A 21,073-nucleotide genomic window follows, 5' to 3' on the forward strand; every position below is an offset into this window, starting at 1 on the left:
AATACCAGCAGTGGATAATAGTGCGGATAGCTCCAGAGTGGCCAACATGGATAGCTTCAGGGTGGCTGCAGAAACTTAAAAATGACCACAGATAACGTCAGAATGGCAGGGATAGGTTTCAAAAGGGCCGCTGCAGAATCAGAATGGCTGCAGATAGCCAAGAACAGGCAGTGGATGGCACAACAATAAGACTTCACAAGAACTGTGTGCAGTTACCAAGGATTGAGTCTGTCTGTGCGCTTTAGTGCACGAAGTGGAGATAAGCAACATGTATGACCTTAGTAGGCAAAGATCTGCTACTTGACATTTGATCCTCAGAGAAACACACCCTTCACATCCCATTCCTCTTGACTAAAATATGCAACTTATCCCTCAAAACAGCCATGGTGCCAGAAGACTGGAGGATAGCAAATGTCACACCGATCTTTAAAAAGGGAAAGAGGGGGGACCCGGGAAACTATAGGTCGGTCAGCCTAACAGCTATACCGGGTAAGATGGTGGAATGCCTCATCAAAGATAGAATCTCAAAACAAATAGATGAACAGGCCTTGCTGAAGGAGAATCAGCATGGCTTCTCTAAGGGTAAGTCTTGCCTCACAAACCTTATAGAATTCTTTGAAAAGGTCAACAGGTATGTGGATGCGGGAGAACCCATGGACATTATATATCTGGACTTTCAGAAGGCGTTCAACACGGTCCCTCACTAAAAGCTACTAAAAAAACTCCACAGTCAGGGAACTAGAGGGCAGGTCCTCTCATGCATTAAGAACTGGTTGAAGACCAGGAAACAGAGAGTGGGTGTCAATGGGCAATTTTCACAATGGAGAGAGGTGAAAAGCGGTGTGCCCCAAGGATCTGTCCTGGGACCGGTGCTTTTCAACCTCTTCATAAATGACCTGGAGGCAGGGTTGAGCAGTGAGATGGCTAAGTTTGCAAATGACACCAAACTTTTCTGAGTGGTGAAGACCAGATGTGATTGTGAGGAGCTCCAGAAGGACCTCTCCAAACTGGCAGAATGGGCAGCAAAATGGCAGATGCGTTTCAATGTAATTAAGTGTAAAGTCATGCACATTGGGGCAAAAAATAAAAACTTCACATACAGGCTAATGGGTTCTGAGCTGTCTGTGACAGATCAGGAGAGAGATCTTGGGTTGGTGATGGACAGGTCGATGAAAGTGTCAACCCAATGTGCGGCGGCAGTAAAGAAGGCCAATTCTATGCTTGAGATCATTAGAAAAGGTATTGAGAACAAAACGGCTAATATTATAATGCTGTTGTACAAATGGATGGTAAGGCCACACCTGGAGTATTGTGTCCAGTTCTGGTCGCTGTATCTCAAAAAAGACATAGTGGAAATGGAAAAGGTGCAAAAGAGAGCGACTAAGATGATTACTGGGCTAGGGCACCTTCCTTATGAGGAAAGGCTACGGCGTTTGGGCCTCTTCAGACTAGAAAAGAGGCGCCTGAGGGGGAACATGATTGAGACTTACAAAATTATGCAGGGGATGGACAGAGTGAATAGAATAATAATAATAATAATAATAATAATAATAATAATAATAATAATAATAATAATAATAATAATAATAATAATACAGGTATTTATATACCACCTTTCTTGGTCGTCAGATTTCTCCTCAGACTTTATTCAAGGCAGTTTACATAGGCAGGCTATTTAAATCCCCGTAGGGATTTTTACAATTGAAAGAAGGTTCTATCTTTCAAGAACCACAACACTTCAGATGTTTCTTTCTGATCTGGTTTCACATTCTGGCCTCCATCCCATGCTCAGAGCAGATGGAATAACTCGGCTCAGCTTGTCAGCTGCTTCAAGGTCGCACGGTGCCGGTGGCCTCGAACTGGCGACCTGCGGATGTTATCTTCAGGCAAACGGTCTACCCTCTAGACCAGACCTCCTGCCCAGAGAGATGCTCTTTACACTCTCACATAACACAGAACCAGGGGACATCCACTAAAATTGAGTGTTGGGAGAGTTAGGACAGACAAAAGAAAATTATTTCTTTACTCAGTGTGTGGTTGGTCTGTAGAATTCCTTGCCACAGGATGTGGTGATGGCATCTGGCCTGGACGCCTTTAAAAGGGGATAGGACAAGTTTCTGGAGGAAAAATCCATTACGGGTTACAAGCCATGATGTGTATGTGCAACCTCCTGATTTCAGAAATGGGCTATGTCAGAATGCCAGATGCAAGGAAGGGCACTAGGATGAGGTTTCTTGTTATCTGGTGTGCTCCCTGGGGAATTTGGTGGGCTGCTGTGAGATACAGGAAGCTGGACTAGATGGGCCTATGCCCTGATCCAGTGGGGCCGTTCTTATGTTCTCTGTTTCAGTTGTCCTTCCCACCTTGACTAAAAATTCTATTTTCTTCATACTCACATATCCTACATCAGCCTCTCTTAATTCATCTTGGTTCACTTACTTTGTCCAACCAGCCAATTGTGTTGGGACACCAAGTTGATTGGAAATTATGGAAGGAGCAAAGGAACTCAGCACCGAACTGTCAGCTTTGACAGCAGCCCCATGTTCATTTTAATGAGTGGTTTTGCCTTCAGTGCCATATTGTTCCACTATAATGCCAATTTATAATTCTATGTGGAGTTTTATATAAAGTGACAGACATGAAAGAGCTTATTAAGGGACATGTTCAGTTGCTGGAAAAGTAGTTGCATAAGATTTTTGCACAAAAAGGAATTGATGTTGGCAAATGCAATAAGCAGAAGGATATAAGCCAGAAATTTAAAAAAGAAAAGAAAACATTAATTTAGTCCATTCTATGAACAACAGAGAGTGGTGTGATTCTATAATGGGTAGTTTCTACTTCTTTTCATTTATGCACTTAACTGGACCAATTAAGCATTTAGACACCTGAGCTGGGGAGAAATACACTGCAGAAGATCTTTGCTTTGTTATTATAGGGAAGATGAATACAGCTGCTCTATTCATAGACCATGCACACTGTCTTCCCCAGCAATGAAATTAATGCAGGGTTTCCCAAACTGTGGGATGGAACCCACTGGTGGGTCATGAGCCCATGTGTAGTGGGTTATGACCTGGGTCCTCCCACCACCCTTACTCCAGTTTGGCTCCAAAATTGAGCTACTTTGAAAGCCAAATTACTCACTGGGAGGGTGGGGAGGCCTCTTCTTGGTTGTGGCAGGCCGGTGACCCACTTTACTGGCCTCTACAGCCCTCAGAATGGCCACCCACCACAGAGGGTGAGGTAAGTTATCGCACCAAGAAGATTGAGAACTGCTGAATTAATGGAACAAACCCATTTTTATAAGTCTTTATATTTATATAAAGTAGAGGCATATCTAGGGTGGAGCCTGATAGGCATGTGCACCAGGCACCATACCAGGGGGACACATGACTGCCCCCAGGCTCTGCCCAGTCATCTTGGGACACTGCAGGCTTCACAGCACCTCCTCCGTCTTCGGGAAAGGCTCAGAGCTTTCCTTGATGTCAGGAGGAGGCAGGGTGCAGCCTGCAGCACCCTGCATTTGGAGAGATACCAAGAGAAGGCGCTTGAAGCCCCATCTTTGGGGAGAACATTGTGATGTTCTCCCTGACAGAAGGCACTGCAGGCTGCCCTGTGCCTCCTCCCGATATGAAAGAAGGCTAAGTCCTGATGCTGGGAGAAGGCACACAAAGCTCTGCCTTGGAGAGAAGTCAGGGAAGGGATGTCATGATGTTGCATGATGTTGTTGCATCACTGCCCCAAGTGTTGGGGAGAAGCATTATGCCTCTCTGCCACATAGATCCAAGCTTTTGGCAGAATAAAGGATGGCCTTTCAGCTACTTTCTGTTCTGTACCAGGCAGATTAAAATTCTTGCTAAGGGTCAGAATGGGAATTGTGTGAACTGATCCTTTGGAATATGAAGAAACCTAAAAGTAAATACAAAATCCTTAAATTTCTTGCATCAGGCAGATGTGAGATAGTTAAAACAATGGCTGAACTAAAGTACATGCAAATAGTTGATTACCTTCCCTCAAACTAGATACTTCAAATGATTTTTAGATCCATTTAATGATACCTGGAGGTGGCCACTTGAAATTTGTCAACATGACTACTCATAGAATAAGATTTTTTTTATTTCAATAAGTAGAAGGCTCTGTTTCTGAAAATCACCATTATAAGTGGCATATTTGCAGTAGAAGCTTCTAAGTTATGCTGAGAGATTTCACTCCAGAAGCAGGGACCAGCCCTTCAGAACGATTTTTGATAGCTGTGCCAACTTATCACATTGAGGAAAAAACCCAAACAGTTTTTAGGAAACTATTTTCCTGAGTTGCAAGTTGTGTAGCAAATCAGTCAAATGTTTAATCTCAGAAGTAAACAGATATTTTTGATTATTGGAACAAACTTGTTGATTTGCTCATCTTAATAATAACATCTTAAGAATTTTTATGTACTACATTTGTTACCTTGTAAAGAAAGAAATCCGTTCATTTCACTTCTTTGCTTATATGTAAAATACAGAATAATTTCATCCTGATATACAGGTTCAGCAAGAGAATTTTACTACATTTGAATCCTTAATCTGGATAAGCTTGTTTCCTAACAAGTTAGTTCACACAAGGATGTATATCTCTTCATCTTTCACCACCTGATAGAGAACAGAACATATGAACTGATTCATAGAACCTATGAAAACTTTCTACATTGCCTAACATGAGCTTTATGATGGTTTATTTACTTGGAAGTCTTTTTCCCGCCCTTTGAAGCTTTGAGGTTGGGATGCCGCAGTAGGTAAAAGGAACATATAATTGTGTGTATAACTTTTTCTTTTTGCATTCTAATTTTTTCTCTTTCTCTTTTCTCTTTCTCCAAATCCCACCCTGATGTTACATGACAAGTCTTGGAGTCCTTATGGCAGCAGTTTCAGATTGAGGAAGCAACCAGCCTGTCCCATAAGCGTTTCTGGTTCTAGACCTTAGCCTAGTCCCATGGCTTGCTCTTGTCTCCTCTTTGAACCCCAATGGTTGCAGCTGATGCATGTTTGGGCCAACCAGGTGAAGACTTCCTGGTTTTTGCTGAAGTTTACTTCGGTAACCAGCCCCAGATTGTGTCTTGGATAACCCAAACTCTGCAGCTAACAAGCCCTCTCAGACTTCTCCTAGAAATACGTATTCCTCATCAAGATGAGTCAGGCAATGATCTGCTCACATACCCCAAGTTTTGCATGACATTCCCTAAGTTGGATCAGAACCTAACCTCCATCTGTGGGCACTTCTTGTCCATATACTCTATGAACTGGTTTTGCCACGCAGATGCTGGGGAAAACAGTATCCTATAGCAACATCCCAGCTGTAACTTGCATCAATCCTCACCTGCATATTTTCAGGAGGCCATGATGTTGTGGGTGTTCCCACCTCTGCTAGCAATTGTCAGTGACATGGAGCAGGAATAGGGATACTCATAACAGGATGTGGCAAGAGTAAAATGTAGACTACCTCACATAAAAATTTTAAGCCTTCTCAGATGGAACTGAAGCACCTAGCACTCTCTGGGTACTGAATCAGTGTCAGTACTAGTAGCAGAGGCAGAAACATTGAATAATATGTGCTGTACATATTTTTATGGTGCTTTCCATTGAAGCTTGTTATAACTTCTTGAAGTTTTGAGGTGACACAGAGACCCTACAAGTACATGGTTGCTAATCATCAGTCACTTAATTGTTGTGCATTCCTTCAGCTTAATTCCAGTTTGGAGGTCTCTTAATTAATCTCAGTGAGTGTTTGACAGGCTTTGAGTGTGGGTTATTAGGCAGCAGGAGTGGCATGTTCTTGGAAATGAGCCTGGCTTCCACCTGCATTTACTCAACTAAGTACAGTATATTATGAGACTAATCTGACGCATGCAGAGCAATTTCACTTAACAAAATATTTTCTTTAAAAACAAATATAGCTGAAGAGGTGCTGAGCATTCATGCCAACAGTGGAACAAATATAACCCCCTCTTTATATAGATGCAATGAATTTCAGCTATTCTTACTTGCAGTGAAAAATGGAACATGTACTTTTATGCTGAAGTGTGCAGAGGATATCAGACAAGAAGGTGCTGAAAAGGACAATTAAAATGAACAAACTGGTTGGATTATGCCATCTGAATGGTAGCCTATCACACGACGCAGAGAGTGTGTCACTCTGGCCCTACCCTCGCATGGTCACATAGGGTCACAACATTTGAGCCAACCCCTAAAGGCCTGGCTGTAAAACATCTCTGGTGTAGTATTTAAACTGCCTAACTGAGATCCAGTTTTGGTGTTCATGCCAAGGTGGGAAAAGTGCACTTGGTGGACGGTGAGAGAGAAACACATTCCTGCTTCTCCTTTGTGGTATTATACAAATGAGTCCATTATTGAGCAGACACACCATCTCTGTAAGGAAAAATGAAGATCATGGGGATTTTTAGTTTGGAAGGGAAAGAGTGTCCCACAACCCAATCCTATGCGCCTGTAGCACTAGTGGAAGAAGTGTTCTGCCAGTGCTACCTGCCTTAGGGCAGCTGTAAAAGTGCTTCCAGCAGCATGCAAAGTAGCACACTGTCAGAGCACCAGCTGGAAGGCTGGAGCATTTCTGCATGCGTCAGAGGACCGCTTATCACTTGCCAAGGCAGGAAAGAAAGTGAGGGATGGGAACAGGGGGAGCAGGGGGGAACAAGAAATGGGGTGAGTGGAGGCGGAGTGGAGGGATGGTGGAAGGAGGTGGCAACAGTGGTGGGGAGGGCTGATTGGGTCCGGCAAGGGGGGTTTTCAGCAGCAGTAGCGACTGTTGAATCATAGCCCCCATCCTGGACTCAATCCTATGGTATAGGTCCACACAGCAAATTCACTAGATCAGGTCAGGGAATGAATGTTCCCTTACCCAGAGGAGTCCTCTGCAACTCCCCTGTGGGATGCAATGGTAGCCATTTTGGTGTCGCTGCACTGGTGGAATTGGGGAAATAGAGATGATGGGTTCTGAGAAGGGCAATGCCAAAGCAGTTGTTTTCCAATTGTGTCTTGGAGATCCCTGGAAGCTCATCAAGGGGGTCTTCAATGAGAAGTTCAACACTGGTGGACAAGTTTCCGAAAAAGACATCTTGCTTACTACTACCAATCTTTCCTTGTTCCATGCAACTGCAAATGTTTTGAGTGTTTTCCAGATTTAATTCTCCAGCCTGCCTCTCATAAACATAAGGCAATTAACCTGGCAGTTGATTCAGACAAGGCACTTCTTATGTTCTTAAGCCGAAGCACTCACGCCGTGTGTGTCACAAACTTCTCAAGCTTACCAGCAAATTTGATGTGGAACTTATTTTCAGGCTTCAGTATTTGCACATACAGAGGACAATTCGGAGCAAAATCTTTAACTGCCCAAGCTCTTAGAATTGTCTGATGATCCTATAACAAAACAGAAGACACCATATAAAACAGAGTGTTTTAAAAGTACAAGGTGGAAAAACAAATAGATTAACCGGGCTGGTTAAACTAATAAGACATTTTCAGCTGGCATCAACTTTCTTTAAAAAAGACAGAAATAGTGAACATTTTTATTAGGCTATACTTTTACGTTGGACTTGAATGTTTATCAGCCTTCACATTTCTAGCTGTTTGTTTATTTAATATAATAAATAAAAGTGTTTCATTGCTATAATGCCAATAATTAAACAACCACTGTAGAAGGAACAGAGAGATGGATGTGCCAAGAACACCACAAATTACTTGGAAGGGCATATACTTTCTTCTTAAATAATTTTTAATATGGATCAATGTCAACCAAACTGGATCTTGTGAACCTTTTGTAGTTCAATAATGTTTCCAAAACCATTTGGAGAACAGGGCAAGAAATAAACTTTCACTTGCAATTTCCCTTGGCCATTAGTAATACTGCTTAGCAATATTGCATTTCAGGTAATCATAGTGCCTTACATCTCAGAAATAATTCCATGATCCACAAAGGAATCCCAATATCATCATCTTCCTATTGTAGGCTGGAGTGAGGAGGGGGTTGGGTGTGGATGAAATTTTTTTTGCCTAAGGCTAGCTAGTAAGTTTGTGGTTAAGGTGAGAATGGAACTGAGGATTTTCTGGCCTTTCAAACATAAGCAGCTGCCAGCTCTAAATATTTTTAAAATACATACATTTTCCATCTTATCATTGATGTTGCATGCTCTATAGGTGTCTATGATGATCAGACAACCATAGATAGAATATTAATATCAACTATGACATTAGATTTGCATTTAGCTAGCAACATAAGAGAGTCTGAGTGCTTGTTTCTCTGCAATAACCGAATGATCTGGAGAGATCTATTTCCCACAATTAAATATTACAAGTGAATCAGCTATACCAACCCCCCCAACATCTCCTGCCGAATCCTATATCTTAAAAAATTAAAAACAATGAGAAAGACAAAACAAAAACACATGTTTCATGCTGCAATCCTACCCATTTGGGAGTAAGCCCCATTGTATATAAGGGGACTTGCTTCTGAATAGATATGCATAGGTTTGGGCTCTTAACCTTTCTGACAAGGAAGCAATTTGCCTATATTGGAGACGAATATTGAGGTATGTCACTTCCATAGAGGTCTGGCAATGGTCATAAGTTAGGCAAATGTTTAAAGGTTAAGAAAAAAAATGTCCTCCTAAGAAAGTGTTAATATGTATATGTTGGATATCTTGATAGAAGTCTAAAGGATAGTTATGAAATTGTTGAATTATGAATTAAAATTGTAATGAAAATATAACCGCAAAGGACTGAAAACATAACCACAACTAGAATGATTTCGGTCCAAAATACTTAATAACAATTTTTTTCTTTTAAACCTAAGCATTTGAAGATAGCTTGGTGAAGTGTATTCATTAGGGACCAACACATTCCTTTAATTTCCAAGTGTGATGTATTTTTTTCCTACTTCCATTTTGTAAGTGTGTAATCAATTACTTTTAGCAAACATAAAGAGCTCGACTCAACAAGGCTCCTCTATTATATCAAATCATGCAGTGCTAATACACTAAAATGTTCAATTTGAAGTGCCTTTAATGCCTAAGACATTAGTCTCTGAGCCCCATATCAGTTTTTATTTTTCAATTGCATTTTCAAAGGTACAACGGAGCATAATTTCCAAGACCTAATGATCCTACAGAACAGAATGGCATGTCTAGTCATAAACTTGCGAGTGCGAGGAAAGACACAAATAAATGATTCATTCTACTCTATTTGCGATGTCAGCAGACAGAAAAGGCTTCTAAGGTATAGTACATTAAGCAAAATCTCAGCCAGAAACTGAGGACAGCTGATAGTTTAAGATAACAGCATTATTGATTTCAATAGGGTAAAATGAACTATTTATATAATGGGAAATACTGATAACAGAAAAGAGGAAGTAACTCCAGGATTTTGAGTCTGTCAAACAAAAGGCTGGCACGAGTCCTTTGACTGATGCATGTTGTTGCTCAAGACATAGGAGAGCATTTCAGCTCCCTAGAAATGGTACCTTGGACAGAAAATCCAAGAAGTGATCAAACTTCCTTCATTTGGAAGAAATCAGACCAAGGTATGAAACAAGAAGAGACATCTCCCTCAAAATGCAAAGATATTTGAAGATCTATAGGATATTGCACATCTTGTATCTCAGCACTTAGGTTCATTAACAAAGGATGGTACAGTAATGGGTTTAAGCCCAATGCTCAAGTGTACTGCTATATTGTACATGTATATTGTATATGTTATGTTAGTAACCCACAAGATGAGTGCCTTGTCAACCCCTTCCCCACTACGTTTATTTAATGCTTAAAAAAGCATTTTAAAAAGAGAGCCCTAAATCATCTCTAGGAATAGAGACGACGACAGCAACAACAAAATAGATACACAGAGCAGGATGCACAGGTAGGAATTAGGATAAATTTTCCTTGAAGAAAATTTGGCAATGGATTTAAGGCAATGGATTTAACAATAGAAGACATAATGTTTTCGAGAAACAATATGTCTTATTTCCTTGTGTCTGAGCTGTAGCTATGAACAACACTGTGAATAACTGCACTGAGGGAACCCTTTAACTGTTCAAAAGTTGGAGGCCTCTTGCACTTTTGTAGGGGAGAAATTTTTTCCTAGCAACATATCCTGAATACCTGCTGAGCCGAGTTATGGCTCCTCTCTCCATAGATACATTGGACTTGACTTGTGCAGGATTTGAACTCAGGGTCACTCATGAGTTAAACAAATGCCCCATCACTGATAAGATAGGTTCTGCTCTTTCCAGAACTCCCTTACTAAGCACTTCTCCTGGCGGGGCTTGAAAATACCTCTTCCTGAGACATTGAAGAGATGCTGACAGTGATATAGACCATCTCACATATTAGAAGACAGTCTTACAAGAAGCATGTTTCCCTACCCTGAGTAACTTCCTGGTCCACTAAAAACGACTGAATAATTCAAAGAAAGTACATGATCCCATGAACCCTGCAACTCTTCCATTGTTCTGAATTTTTATTGATTTTCTTATGAAATTAGAAATAAAAGAGCACATAAAACAGCATGATGAATCAGCATGAGCAGAGGTAGCATGAATTGTTCATTAACTCTCTTGAAAGCAGAAGTTCCTCTGCATTTTTAAGCCTACGAGAACCACTCTCTCATAGCCAAATTTTCAAACAGAAAAATAAAAATAAAATAAAGTCAACCACACTATTTTTATTCCTGCTTTGGCTCTTCACATCAATCATTAATCGTCTCCAGCACATTTCTTCTAAAGGCGGTGACTATGGATTTGCACTTTTCCACTGCTCGGTGATTTCCGCCCACTCCCTAAAATCAGCTGCGAATATTAACACAGCTTGAATGAAACCCACGCACATTTATGTTTAAAATGTGAGACATCTTAAGTAACGATTAAATTCTGCCACATTTTCATAGACAAGAAATACTGAAGTGTGTATTTCGGAATATTTGTTATTTTGGCATTTACTGACAACTTCTCTTTCTTTTTATAGAAATGACACTGCCTTCATGAATATGGAGAGGAAAGGCAAAGGTCCAGTGTAATAATGGGTGCTATGTTTGTACAATCAGTGGTGGTAGGTTACATCTGTCCTTCACCAGTGTTGCCATGATTGGCATTAGGGAAGTGGCCCTGGGAAGCAGGCCAGAGTATGAACCTCACCGCTTTGGTGAAAATGCAGTGGTTGCAGATATTTTAGGATATTTTCTTTACCTTTTTGACCTTTTAAAAGGGTGTCCCCTGGTATCCTCTGTTCTGCAGATACCAGATACATGGATACAGGGGTGCACCTATAACAGTTTTCAAACACCTCTAGCTATTAATTAGGGTGTATTAGTATTTTACTGTTTTTATATTATATTGTAATACACACACACACACACACACACACACAGAGAGAGAGAGAGAGAGAGAGAGAGAGAGAGAGAGAGAGAGAGAGAGAGAGAGAGAGATTGGTCATCCCTTATCCAGACTTCCAAAATATGGAGTATTCCAAAATATGGAACTTTTTTGAGGGCCAACATGATTTTTCTTTTTTGCCAAAAGAAATAAAATCACAAACTGTGTTTCATGCAGAAAATTATTTTAAAAATATTGTATGAAATTACCTTCAGGCTATGTGTGTGAAACATAAACAAACTGTTCTTAGACTTGGGCCTCATTCCCAAGATATCTCATTATATATATATGCAAATATTCCAAAATTGGGAAAAAAACTGATATCCAAAATGCTTCTGGTCCCAAGCACTTTAGATAAGGGACACCCAACCTTTAATAAGTATTTTATACGTATTTTTATTTTTTAACCATTTTGAGTTAGTAATTAGGGGCAAGAAGCATGGGAAATAAATAAATAAACTGTTGAAAGTCATTTTAACCCACTTGTGTACTCTTTTCTCTTCCTGCTTTCTCCACTGTGTGCATAACAGTGAGTAAGTAAGATGTAGTGAGTAAGTAACATGCAGTAAGTCTTGTTGCAATCCTGTGAGTACGTACTGGACATTCCCATAGGATGCCCAGCAAGCATGTTTGCCAAGCATATACCTATATTACACTGGTGCTTCCCACAGCAAGCAAGTAAAGCACAAACACGAACACTACTGGAGACCCCAGCCTAAACAGCAATATACATGTGGCAAACATATCTTTTCTTTAAGTGTGGAGCTGCCATCAGCTCCTTCTTCTGATATTACCATTTTGCACCCCAAGTCATTCCCATGGATTAAACTATTGAATGACTGACCACGGGTAACATTTGAAGTTTCTCTTGCTCCAGCGCAAGCAACTCTGCATGCTACCCTTTCCTTGCTTAGCATTCAGACATGCATTTTCTCAAACTGCTTCCAGGATTCATGGTTTAGCCATGTCTGATTCATAAGCAGACGAGGATTATAAATCCTATCAATGTTATATTTTCTGACAGGAGAATAACATGCCCATGCAATCCTGCAAGGAAAAAAACATTGCAATATTGGTAACGTTCTTTAAACATAGAAGAGTTGCACCAGTTTGCATTGATGTTCGCATATCAACTCATTTGTCCTTTCACTACATTTAACCAAGTTTTTTATTTGCTCTTGCTGCATATACACATAATTTCTAGTCAAGGTAGCTTGACACTAGAATGTGGCAGCTCATTTTTTTCTGCTTTCTTATTCTCTTCCTGATTGTAACTAAAAAGCATTGGTACATATGTTGAATGGAATGGGATGAGCTGGAAGAAGGAAAATTCAGGAATGTGGCAAATAAATATTACCATGCCACAAATAATTAGTGTGATTTGACAGTAAAGCTAATATCAATAAGCCCAGGGAGCTACCTCCTGCCCCACCACTTTTTCATAGGCATACTTATGTGTTTCCTTATTATATTCTATGTTACTGTGTATCCGGGTCATCGTCCAAAACAATTCTGTGGTTCACTTATATAATTAATGAAGAATCATTTGAATTTCAGAGAGAAAGCAACACAGCTACGGTAACATTTTTAAACAGGACCAGCCCCAGGAGCCACAGAGCTCAATGCAGAGCCCTTGCGTGGGGGCCCCCAGCCTCCCCACAGAGGTCCCCCTCTCACCAGGAACCCATGGCAACTGCAGCCAGGACAAGCCTGTGGCCAGGTGTGTGAAGCATGGCACCCAGAAACAGTTGGTGAAATGACAACATCACTGCTGACTGCTTCTGGGAGCCCATTTTGAGCCAAACCAACTCCGGTGTGGGTGGGCAGGCCTAAAGGAGCTGACACTGCTCACTGTGATGCCCTTCCAGGCTTTGAGATGCTGGCTGAGGCAGGGGGCAATCCACCCACTGCCCGAGAGTGGGGGGCCCCAAAGCGTAGGCCCAATTTGAAGAAATTCAGCAAATCACCCTAAGGCCTGCACTGTTTTAAGGGTATACACAATCACTGACCTGTATTCCTCCCTGATAGGTACCCATACCTTCCAGTCGGAAATCACTGCATAACACGCATTAAATGCATGGTAATGTGTGGACATTTCCACTGTACAGCATGCCTTAAATCAAGAGGAACTATAGTTGCATAACGAGAACCCTGTCTCGTGGTTATTTATAAGGACAGGACTATATCGCAGAGCCATGGGATGCGGATTATGGAATTTGATTCAAAATTTCTTTACTAATTAACGTCTATCAGGACATCACAATGGGAGGATAAATGTATCTACGACCATATGCCCCACCATGTGATCTGCTCACCTCCTTTGTGAGGCAGGTGGATTAAAGAAGCAGAAGCATATGTGTTTTTTGTTGTACAGTATCTCTATTCTATTCGCATGAATTAACAGCCCACTACAAAAAGCTTCTAAAGATTTCAAATGCTCATATGTCAAGCTGTATTCTGGTGGCACTTCCTATAACCTGGAATCATTTTAAAATTTACAATGTTCACAATACAGCTTGCTGGCACAGCCCTGCTCAGTGACACATGAAAGTATGTTTCTCCTCCCCAGGAAGTACCAACCTGGCTTCTGAAAGTGTCAAACTGTGTTTCCTAAACTTCTGATAGCTGAGGCAAGCTACTCTCCTCACCCTCACTCCAAGTTACAATGGACGCTTCATACTTACAGCCACCAAGCTTTGCTTTTACACAGAGTATGAGGATTACCCACTTGCAATAAAGCTCACCCCAATGGTCTTGTGTGGGTCATTGTTCTGGATGTGCCGCCTAATCTAAAAGACATACCTACAACTGCAGCAACTCATGCAGAAGCAGTCAATGGGCAGCCTACTCCAAGGATAGGTAACTCTGCTATGTGAGGAGTAACTAAAGGACCTGTCCCTAGCAATGCGAAGTAGAAGAGGGCAAAGTTAGAGCAGTAATTATGCAGAGACACAGCGAACAGCCTCCTCTGTGGGTGGATACTTCGAGTTCAGAAGTGTTTTAATTATGTAAGTAGTTTCTTGCAGTATCCTGACAGCTGTCACTCACAGTACATGTGCTCTGATACAAATTAGTGACTTAGAAGTGATTGAGGACACTCGTTTCTCAGTATGTCCCCACTTCCCAGTATCTATATCAGCCATGTCACTCTTCTGCTTGTTATAAGAGTTGTAGTCCTACTCGCTGGACTTCAAACACATTCTTGGTATAATCAGACACAATATAATCAACATAATATAATCAGAGGCAAGACATTCTAAGGAAGTCTGGCCAATGTCCAGGAGTGGCCCAAAAGTCTTGGCTGTGTCAGGAGGCAAGGTTATTACACACTGCTATAATATAGGCTCCAGCAGAGAAGTCTCTGAACCTTCTCACTAGTGTTAATTATCACAGTCTCCATACAAAACAAGATTTCACTAATCTTGCCTTCCAGAACAGGGGGCACATGCTTTAAAGTAGGATGAGATTTTCTATAAGCTGGCCCTCCAATGCTCAGCAATTTGTGCAGCAGAAGAGTTAAAAAAAAAGAGCAGGAAGAAAGATATAATTCTGGGTTATTTCCATAGGAATAACAAGGAAAGGACAAAAGGTGGAATTTAACTCATGCTTCATTGTGTGCCATAAGTGCACATGTAACACACACATTCAATAGGAATAAAAAGGGGGAAGCGTTGGTATAAGCAGTGCCGCCACGACAAGGCCCTTCCCCATAGGCACTGGTTATAGGGGAGAAAAAAAATCTCAAAACTACATAGGATCCAAGTAATACATTACTGTGGCAGCAAAGGAAATACTTCCTCATGGTCTGGTCTTACTATTCAGGCAACATGGATGGAACCAATGTTGTGATTCCTTCTTGTACAAGCATTGCCTTCCCACAGGTATGGAAGTTCCTTCATCCATATATAATGGAACTGTTAGACCAGATCACAAGGAATGAATTCCTCACACTGCTATGCAAAATGTATGTAATGGGTAACAGTCAAGTCAAACAGAAATGGTGCAAATGTGCTGAGTACCCCTTTCTCAGCCCTTTCCCATGTGCCATGGGAAACTAAGAACTAACCAATTCCTGTAGCATCTAGACATTACAAGACAGCACAATAGCTTAGATGCCCACATTTCTAGACATTATTTGCAATTTCAGTAAATTGGCTGCAATCACAAGGAAAGAGTGGCAAGATTTATTTCTGGTTCAGGAACTTGTATGCACAAGTTTTTATGCACACGTTTTTATGCACACGTGGAAAGGTTTCACTTCCACAGTAGTGAAATGTAACTAAAATGTTCTTTTCATGTTCTGAAAAGAGGGGACAAGTTTGAGAGATAGTACTGCATAGTACTATAAGGAAGGGACATTTCTTTCTGAACAATGCCACCTGAAACCTGGTTTTAACGCACCTATCTGGAGATGAATCTGCCTGAAAACTCTATTGTCCAGTAGATAATACGAGAGGTACAGGGCAAGGAAGCAATTGGTGCAGGTTGATTCAAAAGTGCCAGAGACCTGATACACCTGATGTTCGCGTGCTTCCATGGGCATATCTTGGAGACCACATAAACATTTTGAGTATACTCTTCAGGGTCACTTTAGCTGTTTGACCAAAACTTCTACTGAATATTTTAGAATGATGTATGTGCTTATAAAAATATGTCATGCCTAGAATAGCAGCTTTCAAACCGTACTCATACCAACCTCAAAGTAAAAAATAAAGGACATAAGGAAAGGGAGGACCTGCACATATTCCTGTTAGTCCACAATTAAATGTCTCCTTATCGGTCTCTTTTGACTAGCCTTAAGGAAAGTCGTGCATTTACACAAGCTAGATTTAACGTTGTTCCATTGGCAGTAACCTTGGGAAGATATTTATAAAGTCCCCTTTTTTGATAGCATTGCCCTTGTTCTCCGACGCAGTTCGAGACTCTCACATACTTTTCTCCTGCCCAATTCATACTCATATGTGTTCTATTTATCTAGAAATTAACCTGAGGAAGAAGACTAGGCTTTTGGAACAGCTGAAACTTGTATACCTATTAAATGATGACCCAGTAGATGTGTTGGTGGGCACTGCTAATTTTCTCTCTTCAGCTGCAGAAAAGTATGGAAACAGGCCGGTGTGATATGATTTATTTGTATTTTAATCTTAAAACTTGTATTTTTCTTTTTCCTTAACTTCCTACATTTATATTTCATATTTAATGATCCATTTGTTGGAATAGATGAGTTGATGCCAATAAAAGTCTCTCTTTGCTGTATTCATAGAAAATGTGAAAGTTAATCAAGGGCATCTCCATGAGAAGAATACCAATGGCAACAAGCTTTCCGAAAGGATGCCTGGGTACCAGTACCAAACTCCCCTTGAAGTTTGCAGTGCAGGGAAATACTGGGGTTGTTCTAGGCCATGATCAGTGATAACTAGATGGCAAAACCCAATTGGCCTGGCTAGTGTACCATATAAAATGAGTGTCTGCTTTGAAACATCACCCAGAATCTTCTCCTGTATAAAAAGAATGCTCGGCTGACAAATCATCGCAGAAAGTGTTCCCTGAAGAGTGTTTGGTTTTTACAAAATTCAAATGGAAGTTTATTGTTAAATGTCATTTAAAAATATAACCAATATATTAATATAGGGCAGGCAAACCTTAGCAGACACAGTTTTCAAAAGCCTATCCAAAAAACAGTAAATAAGTAAAAAGTTTGAAATACAAACAGTGGCTTAGAAGGAGCAGTGGCAAATGCATACATAGCTTATCAGAAAAACAGCAGGCCATGTGAACTACCTCAGAGTTCTTCAGAATTATTGTGCTTCACTCTTTTTTCACAATCTGAGGAGTGTTAAACTGGGGGACCCTGGGAAGTAAGCTGTCAACCAGGGCAATGTGACCTCAGGTTTTTTGTGCCACCTCTGCACTATTTTTTTTTTAAAAGCCCCTGACTACACTCCTTGCACACTTCCTTTAATTGCCAAAGTTCAGGACCTTCATTTTTATTTAAAGGCCAATGAAGGAGCTCCTTTATTCACAGTGTCATTGTAAATCAAACTGGAAGCCCCACAAGTGAAAAGACTGTACGAGGAGCACAGTACAGAGGTGGATGATTCACTTTCTGCTTGCTTTCAGCAGGCAGAAAGCAGAACAATGCATATGTCCTTTGCAGGCTGGAGGGAGATGGCAGCCTTGGGGTGGAGGGCACCCCAAATCTGCTGCCATCTTACCACCTCACTAGGTGATGCCATCAACTAGCTTCAGGGATGGGCTGCCCTTGCTGTAAAGCTTAATTATGTACCACTTGTTCACCCAGTTTGTGTTACAGCCAAACTATGCTATATTAAATGTGTGGTTTGGTTGTGTGTATTCCCCCCCCCCAACTGAAACACAGCTGTGGCATGGGGCTTATCAGGATTGGGGAGGGAGGGTTTAACTTTTTTCCTGCGTGGTGAGGTACTTACAACAGTATCCCCCTACGCTCAAAGGGGAACTCTCTTTGGGGACTAATAGCAACTTTTGGGACCCTTTCTGTCAGGACTGAGACACAGAAAGGGTTAAATACCTCCATCCCACACACCATGGTCACAGTACTGATCTGCGACCCCTCCCCCAGTTCAAAACAACACACTTGCAGAGCCAAGCTACTCAATTTACAGCACATTCCTGTGCATTTCTACTGAGAAATCTCATTGTGTTCAATGGGGCTTACTCCCTGGAAAGTGGGTATAGGATTGCAGCCCTATTGGAGCTTGTTGTTTAGACCTTAAGGTTGCTTGAAAAGTTGATTTGATAAGCCTGCAACATGCTCTCCAGTGCAGGCACCACTTTCCTTTGCCAGATCCCTTGAGACTTTTGAATTTGGATATCCCTGCATGTTTTTCATCCAGTGGCTATAATCATGACCACTTTAACAAAACCCTTATTTCTGACACAGCATACATAAGACAGAAAAGCATACTTAAGAAGTAAATTGATATTTGTAAAGAACTTACCGCTGCAGTCCTGTCCACTTCACAGCGGCTACTTAAAATGAAACAGGCCTCAGCATCATCCATCCTAGAATCATATGAAAACTTAATGTTTGGATGGATGCTTAAAGAGTTTCTTTTTCTTTAAGAAAATACTTGATTTGTGACACAAAAGGTTGACATCACTAGGCTCAGGGCAAAATTGTTCCACTGGCAATTTCCCCATAACTCCCCCTAATTGGTCATTGTTTAGGTGCCTCCTCTCTACACTGTAGCCAGAATTATATTCCATCAAGTTAGAATCCAAAATTCATCTACAGCATCAGTTGTGGAAGCAATCTCCTCATTATTATTATTATTTCCCTTCCTAAATTTAACTGGTCCTCTCCATCAGTTCAATGCACTCTATTCTCTTTTTATTCTTTTCTAACGGACCATCAAAAAGGGGAAAAAAAAAACACCCTCAAAATTACTTAAGAGAGAAAGAATGCCTTAAAAAGACTTCCCATGCAGCTGCATTTAACAAAAGCTTTTAATAATGAACTGCGAAGCCACTAATTTTCAGAAGGCTGCCACACGTTTTTCAATACAGAGACTACAGAACATGTATGCAAATTGAAATAAGCACCCAAAGAAGATTCTGCTGTGTGGTTTTTTTTTAATCCTCTGCCACTAGTTGCCAAAGCATATCAAATTCTTCATTTACTCAAAGGCTTTTTACTACGTTATCCTTTACTACATCCTCATTACACAAAAAGAGAGACATATTGCTGCTTAGCAACTTCCCAGTTTATTGGGCTATATTTCTTATTATATGGTCTATTAAGCTCTCACCATGCTGTTTGCAACAGAAAGTGCTAAGAGGGTACATTCACTTACAGGTTTTGTAAGGAGAAAAAGAATATTTCTATAGCTGCTTGGCTTCAGGTTATTATAGGATAAATTCCTATCATTATGTCTTGAGGAATGGCTTTCTTTTTCAAGCTTACAATGTGACGTGCAGAAAACCACACAATTTTTTAAGCAATAAACTAAAATGGACACAACTTTTTTATTTTTAAGCAATCATTCCTTAAAGGGGGGGGGTGGTTCTAAAATTTATTTTCTTCAAAAAGGCAGGGTTAATGCATTACCAAATATTTATGCTACTCCAGGAAGTGGAAGTTTCTCATTCAACTACCCATTGTTAAAAACGGAGACAAAATGGTGTCCAAAGAATTCCCCCAGTCCCTCAAATCTCTATTTTGTAGCTCATATGATCTTGGGAGAATCTGGAAAAATTCCAGGATCCAGATTTTTTGAAGCTAGTGCTCCACTAAACTGCAGAAATAAGTCTGAAGATATACTAACAACAGAACCTTCTGAGATGTAGTTTTCAATGCCAAACAAACAAATTGCTATCCCCTAACACAGAAAGTCTATTTTTTAAAGACAAGATCTACTTCTGTCCAGAGCAATGCCCGGAAATGGTTAGGAAGTTACCCAAAGTTTCTGACAAAAAAATATGAATGTTCTATGAATGTCCAAATTTCATTTGGATGAATGTCTAAAAAGTTTTTTGTGGGTTTTTAAAGAAAAAGATTTGATTTGTGACACAAAAGACTGACATGACTTGGCTTTGGATAAATTCACACAGTCATTTTGGACAGGCACTTGCCCCACTGGCAGTTTCTGTTCACAGAGTGAACAGATGGTTATCCGAGGGCTCTCTCACACATTCCTAAAATAACAACCCTTCACACCACCTCAGCTATGGAATTCTTTATATCATCCTATCTGTTTTTTGCAATTTGACAGCTATCTTGAAAGAAAAGCCAATATAAATATAACTGGGCCCAGAGCCTGGTCTGGAGGTATTGCAAAACAGGAACCTTGATGAAGCTAAGCAGGTTTTAGTTGAGCCAGTGCTTGGCTGGGCAAGGGTCTAGTCATATATTTAAAACAGTTTACTATCTTCAGCATGAAAGAAAGGCAGAATATGCATGTGCAGGGGGGATCCCCGTATCCTGCACCTATGGTTTCAGATATCCACAGGCCCCTCGCATGCCCCACCATGCACCCCCTCCAGAGGCAAGGCTCCCCTTTTCTCTGGAGGTTTTTCTAAGCCTGCATTGGCTGCGCACGACTGCCCGTGGCACTGCTGTAGGCCTCAGAATGGCTGAAAAGGCCAAAAAAAATGACTTCTGGTTTTACAATAAAACCGGAAGTGACAGTTTTAATGCTTTATAAAGCATTAGGAGGTCCGGGGAAGCCCTCCAGGCCACAATTAATTTTATCGTAAAACTGGAAGTCACTTTTTTTTTGCCTTTTAAATCATTCTGAGGCCCACAGGCAGTCATGTACAGCCTGTGGGGGCCTCAGAAGCCTCTGGAGACGAGGGAGCCCAGCTCCCCTTGCCTCCGGAGGGTGGGGAGGATGTCCCTAGCTTCACTTAACTCTGGGGGGTTCCAGAATAGAACCCCCGCAAATATCAGGGCATGTCTGCAATACCATGTAATAAATAAATATCTTGAGCAAGGTCATCAGATTTCATAAACTGTTCTCCTGTCTGCCTAATGTGTAGGGTTCTCAAACATATTTGCATCCAGGGAAATAGAAGAAAGCCCATAGACCAGGCCAGCACAATACTTCCTGACACCTGAGGTGGCATTCCAATGATTGCCATTGCCCCCTCCCCCAACGATGTGCCAGCCTCTACTTCTCCTGCTCCC

At 41.0% G+C, this 21,073-nt stretch overlaps 1 protein-coding gene across 4 annotated transcripts in view; it reads right to left on the reverse strand.

Annotated features, from left to right (window-relative positions):
* The window catches only part of KCNT2 (potassium sodium-activated channel subfamily T member 2), a 255,724-nt gene that overhangs the window by 67,585 nt on the left and 167,066 nt on the right, over window positions 1-21,073 (reverse strand). For all 4 annotated transcript variants that reach the window (XM_066624750.1, XM_066624749.1, XM_066624748.1 and 1 more), the window contains 2 exons: window positions 18,387-18,450; window positions 7,298-7,406 (listed from right to left, as the gene is read on the reverse strand). In XM_066624750.1, coding sequence (XP_066480847.1) covers window positions 7,298-7,406; window positions 18,387-18,450 — 173 coding nt within the window. The remainder of the gene's footprint in view (window positions 1-7,297; window positions 7,407-18,386; window positions 18,451-21,073) is intronic.

The sequence above is a fragment of the Tiliqua scincoides genome, chromosome 4 (genome assembly GCF_035046505.1).
Source record: "Tiliqua scincoides isolate rTilSci1 chromosome 4, rTilSci1.hap2, whole genome shotgun sequence".
NCBI classification, from domain to species: Eukaryota; Metazoa; Chordata; class Lepidosauria; order Squamata; family Scincidae; genus Tiliqua; species Tiliqua scincoides.